Source organism: Portunus trituberculatus, chromosome 50 (assembly GCF_017591435.1).
Source record: "Portunus trituberculatus isolate SZX2019 chromosome 50, ASM1759143v1, whole genome shotgun sequence".
NCBI classification, from domain to species: domain Eukaryota; kingdom Metazoa; phylum Arthropoda; class Malacostraca; order Decapoda; family Portunidae; genus Portunus; species Portunus trituberculatus.
This window is the reverse complement of record NC_059304.1, coordinates 13938893-13953892: the sequence shown is the minus strand read 5'-3', so window position 1 is coordinate 13953892 and position 15000 is coordinate 13938893. Positions and strand designations below refer to the sequence as shown.

Here is a 15000-nt window from a genome sequence, read left to right as displayed (position 1 = left end):
ATGTGCTGGAAGACGTGGAGGCAACAGCACTCCCCTTACCTAATACGACACTAATATTTTCCATGAAGGATTTATGTGTCTTTCTCTCAGTGTCTATCTCTCTCTCTCTCTCTCTCTCTCTCTCTCTCTCTCTCTCTCTCTCTCTCTCTCTCGAATCTCTATCACCTTGCCGTCCTGCTCAGCCGTCACCTCCAGCTGTTGAGTCTCCCCTCCCTTTCCCCAGCAGCTCCCGATTTCCTTGGTTAACAGAAAATGGAAGGCAATAGAAAATGGAGCTCGGCTATTACCCGGAGACAGAGAACGAAAACTCAATTACAGGCATAATGGCAAACTTAATAGAAGAAATTTTGCAGGTGTCTTTGACGTGATTTGTTAAGTTGACGTGTTTTGGAAATTAAATAAGTGCATAATTTAGTTACCGTGTATAGTGTAAGATAATCGGTTAATGCATTCGATAGTATTTTTTTTTATGTAAGAGGGGAAAAGCTGGCCAAGGAGAATAAAAAGTGTAAAAAGACCCCCTTAGTTGCCAGTTCCCTTGCAGGTTCTAAAAGAGTTAGGCAAAAGAAAGGGATAAATGTCTTGAAATCTCCCTCTTAATCCCTTTCAGTACTGAGACGCATTTTCACCTTTAGTCTTGGGTATGATCAGATGATTTTATTTACATTAGAAAGAGTCTATGGAAGGCAGAAGAATAATGGCCAGAGTCTTCATTGTTTTAATCCCCACATAAGTTTCTGAAGCTGTATAAAATCACCAAATAGTAAGCAAAATGAATATGAAAACGCGTCATGATATTGAAGAGGTTAAATGGAGTCAAGTCATAGGAAGTAAAAAAATACAGAAGGAGGCAGGAAATAACAGGAAGTCCCAAAGAAAGACATAGATGATTAAAAGTACTAGTTAACTCTTGCATTACGGAGTTAGGAAGAATAGGGGTGAGAGGAAGAAGAAAACCTTGGGAAGCGAGGCCCGCATGAACAGGTGAGGCATGCAGTTAACAAGATCAGAAGAGCAGATAGCATGAAAATAGGTGTAGAATATATTTGTTATGCGTTTATGTCTTCATGTTAACCTTCTTTCCTTTAAATGATCAGTCTGTTACGGGAATCCATATAAGGGCAGGTGACTCTCCCCTTACTGCCAAGCCTTCACCACGTCACCACCCGCTACTCACCGCCACTCACCACTCCCTCTGTATTATTGATGTAGACCGCAGCCTGCAAATCCCCTGCCACTATAATTATCTCGAGTCAATTCTTCGTCGTCCTCTTCCCCTCTCTCTCTCCATCTCTCTATCCCTCTGCAGTAATCTTCATTGTCCTCTTCCCCTTTCTCTTTCCATCTCTCTATCTCTGTGCAGTAATCTTCGTCGTCCTCTTCCCGTCTCTCTCTCTCTCTCTCCATCTCTCAATCTCTCTGCAGTAAACCACACGTGTACTTACAGGCGGAAACTGAGCATAGTGGCGGAGAGTGTACGGGAGTGGGACGACTGGCACCTAGATGACCTGCTCACCACTCTCATCACACAGCTTGGTGAGTCCTGTCTTGCTTCCCTCCATCTCAAACACTACAAGCAACATAAAGGTGTGAAGACAACTGAACTGAAGAGGCAATAAGGAATAGTAGAAATAGTAATAATGAATGAAGACCGAAAGATAGAGATGGTGAAGGAAGAGAGGGAGAGGATAATGAGAGGAAAGAGGCAAGAATGAAGGATGATTAGAGGAGAGGAATGTGATAATGGAGGAAAAGAAGTAGGGAGGAAAAAATTCTCCTTCCTTCTTTCTTCTTTCTCTTCTTTCTTTCCATTTATTTTTATTTCCTTTCTCTCCTCTTCCTTGTTTATTGATTTTTTTTTTTTATTTTTCCTGTCTTGTTGCCTTCCTTCCTTCCTTTCTTTCTTCTTTCCGTCCTCCCTTCCTTCATTCCTTTCTTTTTTCCTTTTCTTCCCTATACTGTCTCCATCCATTTCATTTTGATATTCTGATATTTCCATTTCCTCTCTCTCTCTCTCTCTCTCTCTCTCTCTCTCTCTCTCTCTCTCTCTCTCTCTCTCTCTCTCTCTCTCTCTCTCTCTCTCTCTCTCTCTCTCTCTCTCTCTCTCTCTCTCTCTCTCTCTCTCTCTCTCTCTCTCTCTCTCTCTCTCTCTCTAGACGAGGAATACTATGATGATATGTTTTGGCATGATAACTCACCTATTCTTGACAAGCTCTAGTGGTTGCTGTTAAGATTTCAAGGTATTTTTCAAGACATTACTTTAACTTCAACAAGCGTACCGTACCACCATCACAATAACCAGCTTTTGGACTTGGGGAACATTTCTTTATAGCCGAGAACGTTTCAGTACTAACAACATGGCAAAATAATGCTTTCTTATATATTTTTTCTCCATTTATTTTCATTTGGGTACGTTTTCCATGGATATTTATCGATTTTGTGAAAGTAACGACATCCGCTTTTGGTAAACACTTCCAGTAAGTCCATTTTTATCCCCCCACCAGTAGCTTTGTTATGAAGGAATCTTTTTTACTTGCTTGAAAAAGGGATTTCGTAAATTTTCGAGCTCTACTTTTACTACTATTTCAACTACTACTACTACTACTACTACTACTACTACTACTACTACTACTACTACTACTACTACTACTACTACTACTACTACTACTACTACTACTACTACCACCACCATCACTACTACTACCATAATACTGACAGGCATTCCTCAAGTCTGGCCACAAAACATAATTGGCTTTAATCCCTCCAAGGTGCAAAGGGTCCGGTCGTCACGTGCCAAGAGAGAGAGAGAGAGAGAGAGAGAGAGAGAGAGAGAGAGAGAGAGAGAGAGAGAGATGCATGTTCTTTACCTTTACTACTCGTTTTCATAATCATCATCATCATCATCATCATCGTCATCATCGTACTTATGTTAGTCTCCCAAGCAGCACCTCTCGTTTCATAGAAAGAATAAACGTAAAGAAAATGTGAAATAAAGTAAAAAATATAACAGAAATGGTTATGTGTCTGGTATCTCTTTTTTTTTTCTCTCTCTCTCTTTCTCTCGTACATTATGCAGTTCAGCGGGACATTTCACAGTGACGAGGCTTGATTAGTGTGGCATAACAGCGCTGGATGGAACAACAAGATAGAATGGACTGGTTGTGATACTGCTACGCTTTCTTTTATCTTGGATCTGGTGCTGCTGATCTCCCCCGATTACCTGAAACCAATTAGGCTCGCTGGTTGTGCTGCAATGTTAGAGGAAGAGCCACAGAGCTTTTATCATTGGTTTTATATGTGTACATCTGCATTTTTTTTTCTATTTTTTCTATTATTTCTTTTTTTTGGGTAGGTTGTTAAAAGTCTCCAAAAAATAATGCTAATTGTCTTTTTGTGTTCTGGTGATGCGCTAATTTGTTCTCTCACTGGTGACGTTTTCTCTTTGTTTGGGAAGATCGTATTTAATCGTTTGTCTCCAGAAATATACGTTCCTACATTTCTCTTTCTACATTATTCTCGGAAAGTGTTTTTTTTTTTTTTTTTTTTTTTGCAATGCCCCTGAAGAAATAATAAAAGTATCTTCTCTCCGTATTCTTCTCCGGTATTAATTACAAGTGGCTCTGACGTTTTTTTTTTTTATGTGCCACGAAAGATGTATAATTCGTGGAGCATATATTATTTTCCCAGAGACTGTAATTGTTGTCTGTCCGTGAAACAAAGTTGTAATATTATTAAAAAAAACTGTGTAATTAAATTCATCTCACGTTAACTACATTGATTTTTCTGAAGGTTATTGTTAAAATGAATATGATGCAGCACACGACTGGCGTCAAAGGAACTCACCCGAAATTTGAAGCCTTTAACTTTATTTCTGGTCGCTTAATCTATAAGTGTGACTCAGACTGAATGGAAGGTGTTCCCAGTCAGCAGTTAAAGATTAAATGGTAAGAAGGTAATTGACGTGCCTTCGCCAGTCGAGTGATTGCATTCTTTTGTCTCCCTTCCGCAGAAGTCGATCCAGAGGAGTTTATGCGGCGTCTTGGGCGGGAGTACGTGCGGGAGTGTCGCCGGCAGTATGGCAAGGCCCTGCAGTGTCTTGGCTACAACCTGGAGGGCTTCCTCACCAACCTGACAGGCCTGTGTGACATTATCAAGACCAACGCCAACCTGAGGACCAAGAATGACGTGCCGAGCCTCGTCTGCAACCGTCAGGGGGACAAGGTCGTGCTGCACTTCTTCACCAACAGAGAGCCTATCAGATACTTCGTGGGCGGCGTCATTGAGGGTGTGAGTCAACAGATCTTCTCCAAGGACGTCAGAGTCTCATGCGACAAGTGCGACACTCCCAACGGCGACCGCACCAATCACCGGTTCTACTTCAAGTACTCGACGGAGGAAGTTTGTAGCGAGTCGAGTGGTGGTGTTGGTGGGGACAGTGGTGGTGAGGGAAGGACGAGTGCTCAGAACGGCCAGGTTGAGGGTACCAGTGCAGGTGGTGGTGAAGGAGAGGTTCCGTCTCACCCGAAAGTCATCAATGCCGCCTCCTCCAACCCCAAAGACTCCAAAATAAGCGTCAGCAGCTTCTGTAAGGCCTTCCCGTGGCACTTCGTATGCGACAGGAACATGAGGATAACGCAATTGGGGTCAGGCCTTTTGCAGGTAAAGAAAAATCTTGATGTCGTTATTTCTGTATTTTCTTTCCATTTTTCCCTCTTCTCTTCCACCTGACACTCAGTTCTGCGCCCGAGACTCCCCTCTTATGTCTCACGATTGAGCGCAAACGATCCATTTCAAGAGAAGAATAAGGTTTGATAAGGCAAGAAGGAAGGAGAGGCATTTGATTACATTACTTTCTCCTTCTCTGCCTCTTCCTTCGTCTCCTTCTAACTCTCTTCATCTTCCTCTTTTTCTCTTTTCTATTCCATCCTTTTCTCTCAGATGTAGGAGCAGACAGGCTGAAATTCTCGGTACAGACAAATATTTTTTTTCTGATACTTTCCCCTCCTTTGCCTCTTCTTTCGTCTTCGTTTGCTCCTAACTCCTTTCATCTTCCTCTTCTCCATTGCCTTAATTCATCCTATTCTCTCAGACGTTGGTAACATTGAGTAAGAGCAGATAGGTAGAAACTCTCAATAAAGACCAGTATTTTTTCCTGACATTTGTTCCTCCTCACACTAGCAAAAGTCTTCCCTTGGTGGACTCCCCTGGCCGAACACTCCACCTGCAATAATTTCTCCCCAAAAATTGCTTCCTAAGATAAATTAGGCCAGGTTAACTTAGATTAGGGACATTACTCATAGCAGGAGCTAAGTGAAATTTTAATGGTTGGAGGAATTTACTTTATCGAAATATATATATAATAGTCTTAAATTTAATCTTTTCCTTATGTATTTCCATGTAAGGCCAAATATTCACCATCTGCAATTTACTGTGTTCAAATGTATGTATGTATGTATATGGAATCAATTTTTTTCTTCAGTGTATTCCTCTGTATTTGTTCAGGTATTTGGTGATCAGCCGGTGCGTCAGAAGCATGAGGTGACTTCGTGCTTCACTCTCACATCACCGGAGGGCACGAGTCTCACGTATGAGCAGGTGCTGTTACGCATCAACACTGCCTTCGTGCTGGCCATCAAGTACCAAGTCAGCTCCAGACACAAGCTGAAGGTGAGGAGTGGCACAGCTCAAGGGAGGAGAGGAAGCAAAGGGAGGAGAAGAGAAAGGGAGATGAATAAGAGAGTGTAGAAATCTCTCTCTCTCTCTCTCTCTCTCTCTCTCTCTCTCTCTCTCTCTCTCTCTCTCTCTCTCTCTCTCTCTCTCTCTCTCTCTCTCTCTCTCTCTCTCTCTCTCTCTCTTTCTCTCCTTCTTGCATCCTCTCCTCCTTCTTCCCCTATAGTCTGTCCTCTTAATAGCCAACAAATCTGCTGCTGCTATTTGCTCTTCCTGTGTGTTCCCTCGTGCTCCTCTGTGACCACCGCCAGCCACGAGTAATATTGATTGGAGTCGAAGCGGCCAACCGACCAAGTCCTGGCGTGACCTTCCTCGTCTGACGCTCAGTTAGGAGTGTCACACTTTATTAGAGACGCTGAGAGGGAACAGGACAGTGAGAGAGAGAGAGAGAGAGAGAGAGAGAGAGAGAGAGAGAGAGAGAGAGAGAGAGAGAGAGAGAGAGAGAGAGAGAGAGAGAGAGAGAGAGAGAGAGAGAGAGAGAGAGAGAGAGAGAGAGAGAGAGAGAGAGAGAGAGAGAGAGAGAGAGTTCTGGTAGTGTTAGTGGAGAGAGAGAGAGAGAGAGAGAGAGAGAGAGAGAGAGAGAGAGAGAGAGAGAGAGAGAGAGAGAGAGAGAGAGAGAGAGAGAGAGAGAGAGAGAGAGAGAGAGAGAGAGAGAGAGAGAGAGAAAGTGTGCTGGATGCCAGTGAGAGATCGAAGTGGTACGTAAATTGCAGCTGGAACTTGGGGAAGGGAGAGAGAGAGAGAGAGAGAGAGAGAGAGAGAGAGAGAGAGAGAGAGAGAGAGAGAGAGAGAGAGAGAGAGAGAGAGAGAGAGAGAGAATGCATGTACATAGTTTTTTTCAATTTAAGTTTGAGCTTATATAAAACGGAAATGTATTTCATTTATGTCAATTCTCGATTCTTTCTCTCTGCTGCTTTGCTTTCATTCTTTTTTTTCCAATCATGTTGTCGTTTATCTTCTGTTTTTACTACATATGTTTTTTTTTCCTTGGTTTATTTAATTCAATATTCACTATATTTCTTTTGGTTTTACTTAATACGCCGAACTTTTTTTTTTTTCATGTCAGGTCATTAATTGAATACCTGCCAGCGCTACCATTCAGGGATGTAAGTAAAGACAATCATATGAGAACAGAGTTGGGTGATTTTGCAGCGAAAGTTTTAGCTGCAGTTTTTCCTCCCTTCTGTCACCGCCAATTTCAGAGTTAGATAAGACAACTCAACTCTCCAACAAACGAAACGAAAAGAAAAAAAAAAAAGAAGAAGAAAACAAAACATTCTACATAAAATTGTCAACTTTTCAAATGAGTGAGAGTCAAGTCTGCTGCTCTTTTTGCTTTCCTTTAACTTCCACTCTTGCCTTTTTTACGTTTAGGTCGTGAAATCCATTAACAGACGACACCGCTAATGTAGGAAGTGGGAAAAATCAATAGAACCTTTTTTTTATGACCTGAACTGTGAGATTTTCCACTTTAGAGTCACATTTGGAACTTTCCCTTGCTTCCATCCTTTGCTGCCATTGTTCCTGCTCGCTCACCATGGCCTCTAATTGCCTCATTCGTGGCCACTCAACCTTCCAGTCTCTTCTTCCAGGTCAGGGTGCTTAGTGGGATAAACGTTGGTGTCTGGAGAGTGACTCAGTTTAGTTACTCTCTTGATCTTTTCCTTTGACGCTTGTGCCTTTGTCTATTTCACCCCTTCAGTGCCATGACGAGTTTTGTTATTCATTTTCCTTACTATTTGGTGATTTGATACAGCTTCAACTTAAGTGAGGGTTAATATAGTGAAGACTGTGTCCATTAATGTTCTGACCTCCGTAGAGACTTCCTAGTGGTCTAGATCATACCCAAACTCATGGTAGAAATGCGTTCTAGTATTGAAAGAGTTAACAGGTGTCATCTTTATTAGTTTCCCAACCTCCTTCTGGCTAATTCTAACCTTCCACTATTCCTTTTATAACTTTCTTTTCTATTTTTATCTTAATTTTTCCTTTTTAGAAAACGGAGATAAAATTAAATGTATAAATGGTGACAATATTTTGCCGGATCTCTTATAACTTTTCCATAACACTCATAACCTCCCATTACGGCTTTTATAACCCCACAGTCTCATCTTTTCCTTACGTTCCTTCCTTCTAGAACATGGAATTCAAAGGACAAATGGTGGACTGTCCGGAGAGCGACTCCATTCTATTCGTAGGATCACCTCTTCTGGACGGCCTTAGCGCTCTCACCTCCTGCGGGCTCTTCCTCTCTGACATCTCCATCCACGACGCCACGAGGGACGTTATACTCGTCGGGGAGCAATCCAGAGCTCAGGTGAGGGAAAGGAGGTGAAACTGCAGGAGAGGAAAGGGTCTGGAAGGCTTAGAGAGAGCGGAATAGCAAGCTCAAGACGAGCCAAAGAAACTGGTTGGAAATATTGTCTAGAAATAACAGACTGAATAGTGGTAACGAGTAAGAATGAGGTTGCATGAAAGGGTAAGCTTGAAGGACAGGTTGGAGGAACTACAGGAGAGGAACTGGTCTGGAAGGCTTAAAAGGGAGACTGACTAAGCACAAGACAGGCCAAAGAAACAGATTGGTAATGTAGTCTCTTCGCATGTTTGGGGGGGTTCCAGTCACACAGCTTTGCTTGATAGGGTGGAATCGAAAGCTCTTCGTCTCATCAACTCCCTTCCTCTGACTAACTGTCTTCAGTCTCTTTCTCACCGTCGAAATGTTACATCCCTTTCTATATTTTATCGCTATTTTCATGGTAACTGTTCTACTGATCTTGCTAACTGCATGCCTCCCTTCCTCCTGCGGCCACGCTGCACAAGGCTTTCTTCTTCCTCTCATCCCTATTCTGTCCAACTCTCTAATGCAAGAGTTAACCAGTACGCTCAATCATTCATCCCTTTCACTGGTAAACTCTGGAACTCTCTCCCTGCATCTGTATTTCCGAATTCCTACAACTTGTTTTCTTTTAAGAGGGAGGTATCGAGGCATTTGCTCCCCTAATTCTGGCTGACGGTTTTGGCACTTTTTGTACTCTTTGGAGAGCCAGCGCTCAAGTGGGCTTTTTTCTAACTTTCTTTTTCTTTTGCCCTTGGCTGGCCCTCTTCCCTACGTAAAAAAAAAAAAAAGTCTAGAAATAAGAGGTTAAAAAATGGCAACGAGTAAGAGTGGAGTAGAATGAAAGGGTAAGCTAATAGGACAGGTTGGAAAGGGATAACTGTAAAGGTAGCGTGGAAGAGTAGTCTGGAAACACAAGGCAAAGAGATAGATTGTAGATTTAGAGTAGAAATAGCAAGGGAAAAACGGTAAGGAGAAAGAGTAAGCTTTTTGTATGTAAGAGGCGAAATTTGGCAAAAGGGAACAAAAAAATAGGAAAAAAAAAGTCCACTCAGTCGCCAGTCCCCTTGCAGGTCTAAAAGGGTTAGCGAAAAGAGAGGGATAAATGTCTTGAAAGCTGGAAAGAAAGGTAGGCTCGAGGCTGGAAAGCTGAAATGGGCAATGAAAACTAGAATGACCAGCTGAAATGGAAGTACTGATAGTAAAAATAAGGAGGGAAGAACAGTAAGGAGAGGGAGTAACCTTTTGTTTAATGTAAGAAGAGAGGCCTGGCAAAGAGCAACAAAAAAATGAAAAAAGACCAACTAAGTCACCAGTTCCCTTACAGGTCTGAAAGGGTTAGCCAAAAGAGAGGGAGAAATGTCTTGAAAGCTGGAAAGAAAGGTAAGCTGGAGGGACAGGCTGGAAAGGCAGTACAACAGACCAAACTGAAATGACATGCTGGGAAAGATAAACTAGAATGAGAAGCTGAAATGGAAGTTCGAATGGTTTAGTTTACATGGGCGGGTTAGTTCTTGGTATATAGTGAAGCTGAACGGGCAGGAAGGCTGGCAGGGATCACTAACGGAAGGAAACATATGATAGGGTGCAGGTATAACATTCTGTGTGATTAAAGTGACCTGGGTTTGTGACGCGAGGTGTGTGAAACGTTTGCTCAAGTGTCGAGTGAGGTAAAGTATGTAGAATGTAATAACAGCAGATACAGTAGTAGTAGTAGTAGTAGTAGTAGTAGTAGTAGTGGTGGTGGTGGTGGTGGTAGAAGAAATAACAGTAGTGGAAGTAGTAGTTGTTGGTGGTGGTGAGGTAATAATACGCAGAAGCAATTGAAGATAAGAAGTCATAACAACTAGAGAAAAACACAGGATTAAAATGACAGTCTAGTGCAATGTCGTAATTTAAACCTCAGTATTTGGAAAGGCAGGGAAAAAACACACTGGTATTACAAGAGAGAGAGAGAGAGAGAGAGAGAGAGAGAGAGAGAGAGAGAGAGAGAGAGAGAGAGAGAGAGAGAGAGAGAGAGAAGGTGAAGCAGGACGGAAAAGCCATCCCCTCGTCTCTGCCAGCCTTCAGTGTCCCCCTCGTGTCCCATCTCAGTAACAGGACGGTCTCTTTGTTTACCCACGGCAGGACGGTCTGAAGCGCAGGATGGCTCAGCTGAAGGACTCTATAGAGGAGACGAATAATGCCGTTGACAAGGAAAGGGAGAAGAACGTGTCCCTTCTTCATCTTATCTTTCCACCTGATATTGCGAAGCGGCTTTGGCTGGGTGAGTATTGTGTGTGTGTGTGTGTGTGTGTGTGTGTGTGTGTGTGTGTGTGTGTGTGTGTGTGTGTGTGTGTGATCATCTATCTCTCGTAATCTGGTTTGTGAAAGTAATGTTTTTTCCTTATTCAATTTTGCAAGTTTTTTTCTCTTTTAATTACCCAGTTCTCTTGTTTTTCTCCTTATCTTTTTTTCATCTCTTCTCTTCATGCATTTTTAGTTTTATTGTTATCTCGTTTTGTCCTCTTTACAGTTTCATTATCTCCCCGTCGTGTCTTCGTCCCAGCGTGTAATTTACTTTTTTCCTCTTTCACCTGTTTCTTTTTTTTCGTATATGATAACCAGCTTGTCTTTTTGTCTTTTCTATTTCTTATGCACCATTGCCTTGCCATAGAGAAGTGGAGCTGACATTGAGAGAGAGAGAGAGAGAGAGAGAGAGAGAGAGAGAGAGAGAGAGAGAGAGAGAGAGAGAGAGAGAGAGAGAGAGAGAGAGAGAGAGAGCAAAAACAGAAATTAGCAAGCAGTAAGCAATTAGTCAACTTTTATTTCATTCTCGACACGTTTTGATTCGACAATTTTCACTTTTTTTTTTTTATATATGTCGGATTAATATTATTTTTAGCACTCCCCCTTTTAACGTCCAGCCAGAAACTACTACATTTATTTTCAACCCTCAAGCGATTATTTCTGGCCATCACTTATACAACTTTTACGCAGAAACCACTTTATATGTATTCTTCGCGCAGTTATTTCTGGCAGTCGCTATTTCCTGTACTAATAGAAACCTGTGTATGTATTGTTTTGTCTCAGGCGGAGGTAAGTTGTTTAGACCGCGTAGGGGAGGAGAGGAAACAGAACGCAGACTATAACTTGACCAATTAGAGAAGTTGTAAGTGTAGACAGAGAGGGAGGAAGAGAGAGAGGAAGGGGAAAAGTTAAGTGAGCGGCTGAAGTGTAGGTGTTCCAGTAAGTGACCTCGATCAGGAGTGGGTGAGTGGCTTGGTGGTACAGTCACAGTCACAGTCACAGTCACAGTTGCAATCACAGTCACGTAACCTAGTCTTCTTACTTCCTCTGTGTTTAATGTTGTCTCTGTCTTTAGTTCATTTCTTTATTTTATTTTATTTATTTATCTATTTATTTTCATCTTATATTTATCTATGTATTTATTTATTTATTTTATTTTATTCTATTATTTTTTTTGCTGGAGACTACGTTCAAGCTAAGTAAGACCAGTTATTTAGCCAGAAGAGATGAAATGTAGATATAAAAGTAGACGATTAATAACTAGAGACTAATCTTAACTCCATAACTATTGGGATGCATTTTTACCATAAGTTTTAGGTGTCATTAAACGATTTTACTTTACATTAGGAAGGGTCCATGGAGGTCAGATGATTAATGGCGAGAGGCTTTACTATTTTAGTTTATCACATCAAAATCTGAGGCTGTATAATATGGAGAAATAATAAGCAGAAAATATATGAAAACGTGTGATGGTATTGAAGAACTTAATACAATGTCGTAGTGGTATAAATAATACAGGGAAGAAACATTAGCCCCTTTAGTACTGGGACACATTTTTCCCTTGAGATTTATGTACTATTAGATCATTTTATTGACTAAGAATTATGGAGGTCAGAAGATTAAAGGCCACAGTCTTCACTATTTCTGAAGCTGTATAAAGCCACCAAATAGTAACCAGAATGAATATAGAAACGCGCCATGGTACTGAAGGGATTAAGCTATCATGGTACGGAGGGAATGAACTCTTCTGATCTGCTAATAATATATCAGGCGCTATCAGGAAACCTTCAGCAGATCAGAGAGAGAGCTAAACACAGAGGCAACACGGTAAACACAGTGGCGGTTCTGCGTGTCATCTTGCTGTTGACCTCCGCTCGTCTCTCACCTTGAAGTTCGCGAGTTTGATCCCGACTCATTACAGTTTCTGGGAAGCTGAGCGGGTGTTCTGTGGCTTTATTGTTGCGAGCCATCACCTTCCAAACTTGTGCGTTCAGGGTTAGACGCATCTCTCGCCATGTCTCAGAAGCCATCATCAGTTTTAACCCCTTCAGTACCAGGACGCGTTTTCATATTCATTCTGCTTACTACTTGGTGATTTTACACTGCTTCAGAAACTTACATGGGGATTAAAAATAGTGAATACTCTGGCCATTAATCTTCTGACCTCCATAAACTGTTCAAAGTGTAAATAAAATCGTCCAATCGTACCTAAACCTCATGATAAAAAAGCGTCGCAGTACTGAAGGATTTAATACATACATAATGGCAATACAAACATTATTCACACAAAATAGAAAAATGGATGATGATTCCTGTTAACCTCCTGAGAGTTCCCTTTTCGACCATTATTTATTCAGCTTGTTCAGTTTTAAGACACATAACGGCAATACGTAACTTCTTCACACGAAATAAATAATAAATGATGACTCCTATTAACCTCCTGAGAGTTCCCCTTTTCGACCATTCATCTTGTTCAGTTTTAAAACACATAACGGCAATACAAACATTCTTTACACAAAATAGAAAAAATAGATGACTCCTATTAACCTCCTTAGAGTTTCTTTTGACCATTATCTATTCAGCTCATTCATCTTTTTTTTTTTTAAATAACATGTGGCCTTTTTCACTGGAATTTATAGGCTAAAGAGGATACATAACTGCAATACAAACATTCTCTTCACAAAATAAAATAAAAGATGATGGATTCTATTAACCTCCTGAGAGTTCCCCTTTTTGACTATCCTCTATACATCTTATTCAGGGACCAGCACCGCAGTGGGCCATTTTCTTTTTTTTTTCTTATCACAATTTAGTTACCCTTGGCCGTTTTTTTCCCTTCTTCCATAAAAAAAAAAGATGATTGAATTAAAGCCGTGAAGTTTCCTATGATAGCATCACATTCTATATATCAACAAAGCCAATGGGATTTCACGCTTTAAAAAAAATGTATTCTTGTATAAAAAAAATAAAAAAAAACGTGTGAGAAAATGGTTAGGTGTTACTTTTTTTTCTATTCCACAAATCCTTCATTCAGTCACTTTCTGTTTACGTTCGTGGATGTTGTATGTTAAGTGCTGTATGTTGAGTGCTGTATGCTAAGTGCTGTTTGTTAAGTGCTGTTTGTTAAGTGCTGTATGTTAAGTGCTGTACGTTAAGTGGAAATGATCACAAATTACTGCTGTCTTTTATCTAATGATCACCTGTGTTTACCTGTTAAAGAACACACATAAATAGATAGATAGATAGATACTTTACTCAGCACAAACCTGATGGAATACGTAAGATGCATAAATAAGTTAATTAATGGTCCAATTATATACCTAAGTTGGGTTAAAATATTGGTGTGTAGCGCAATCATTCTCATTAAGTGTAATTATTGGCGCCTCTCGTCTTCCCTTCAGGTGAGTGGGAGGTGAGGCAATTAGCAATTAGTCTCTGTTTATCATCCTTATGGACGGCGATCTATTAATGACTCCCTCTATTTTCTCTCTCTCTCTCTCTCTCTCTCTCTCTCTCTCTCTCTCTCTCTCTCTCTCTCTCTCTCTCTCTCTCTCTCTCTCTCTCTCTCTCTCTCTCTCTCTCTCTCTCTCTCTCTCTCTCTCTCTCTCTCTCTCTCTCTCTCTCTCTCTCTCTCTCTCTCTCTCTCTCTCTCTCTCTCTCTCTCTCTCTCTCTCTCTCTCTCTCTCTCTCTCTCTCTCTCTCTCTCTCTCTCTCTCTCTCTCTCTCTCTCTCTCTCTCTCTCTCTTCTCTCTCTCTCTCTCTCTTCTCTACTCTCCTCTCTTCTCTTCTCCTCTCTCCTTCTCATCCTCCGCCTCCTCCTCTTCCCTCGCCTCCTCTTCCTCCTCCTCCTCCTCCTCCTCCTCCTCCTCCTCCTCCTCCTCCTCCTCCTCCTCCTCCTCCTCCTCCTCCTCCTCTATTATGATATCTTCTTTTTCCAATTTCCTTCTCTTTGTGGCTATCACTATTTTTTTTCATTGTGTCTTTGTCTTTTACTTTTCTTTATCCCTTTTACAACCACCATCGCCACCACCATCACCACCGCCACCACCACCACCATCGCCATCACCACCACCACCACCACCAATTTTCTCTAACTCTCTTTCCTTTCATCTCAAACTTTCTATTCTTGTTTCTTTTTTCTCTCTCTTGGTCCACTTACCTTCTCTCTATTTTTCTTCTTTCCTTTTCATCTACTTTCTTTTTTTCTTCTTTTTTTTCTCCTATATAATTTCCTCCTTTTACTTTTCACTTGTTCGTTCTCCTCTTTCTCCTTCTCCTCCTCCTCTTCCTCCTCTTGCTTCTCCTCCTCTTCCTCCTCTTCCTTCTCCTGCTCCTCCTTCTCCTTTTCCTCTTCCTGCTTCTCCTCCTTTTCCTCCTCCTCCTCCTCCTCCTCCTCCTCCTCCTCCTCCTCCTCCTCCTCCTCCTTCCTCCTCCTCCTCCTCCTCCTCCTCCTCCTCCTCCTCCTCCTCCTCCTCCTCCTCCTCCTCCTCCTCCTCCTTCCTCATCCTCCTCCTCCTCCTCCTCCTTTCATGTTCATTTATCTTGTCTTCTTTCTTTTCTTTGTCTTTCTTTCCTAATTGCGTTCGCTTGTTCTCATTCATCGTTGTTCTCCTCCTCCTCCTCCTCTTCCTCCTCTTCCTCCTCCT

General features: G+C 41.6%; 1 protein-coding gene across 2 annotated transcripts in view; it reads left to right on the top strand.

Annotated features, from left to right (window-relative positions):
• LOC123499812 (head-specific guanylate cyclase-like) overlaps positions 1-15000 on the top strand; it is a 68582-nt gene that overhangs the window by 43001 nt on the left and 10581 nt on the right. For both annotated transcript variants that reach the window (XM_045248304.1, XM_045248303.1), the window contains exons 4-8: positions 1448-1536; positions 4010-4659; positions 5503-5667; positions 7868-8047; positions 10193-10331. In XM_045248304.1, the coding sequence (XP_045104239.1) occupies positions 1448-1536; positions 4010-4659; positions 5503-5667; positions 7868-8047; positions 10193-10331 (1223 nt within the window). The remainder of the gene's footprint in view (positions 1-1447; positions 1537-4009; positions 4660-5502; positions 5668-7867; positions 8048-10192; positions 10332-15000) is intronic.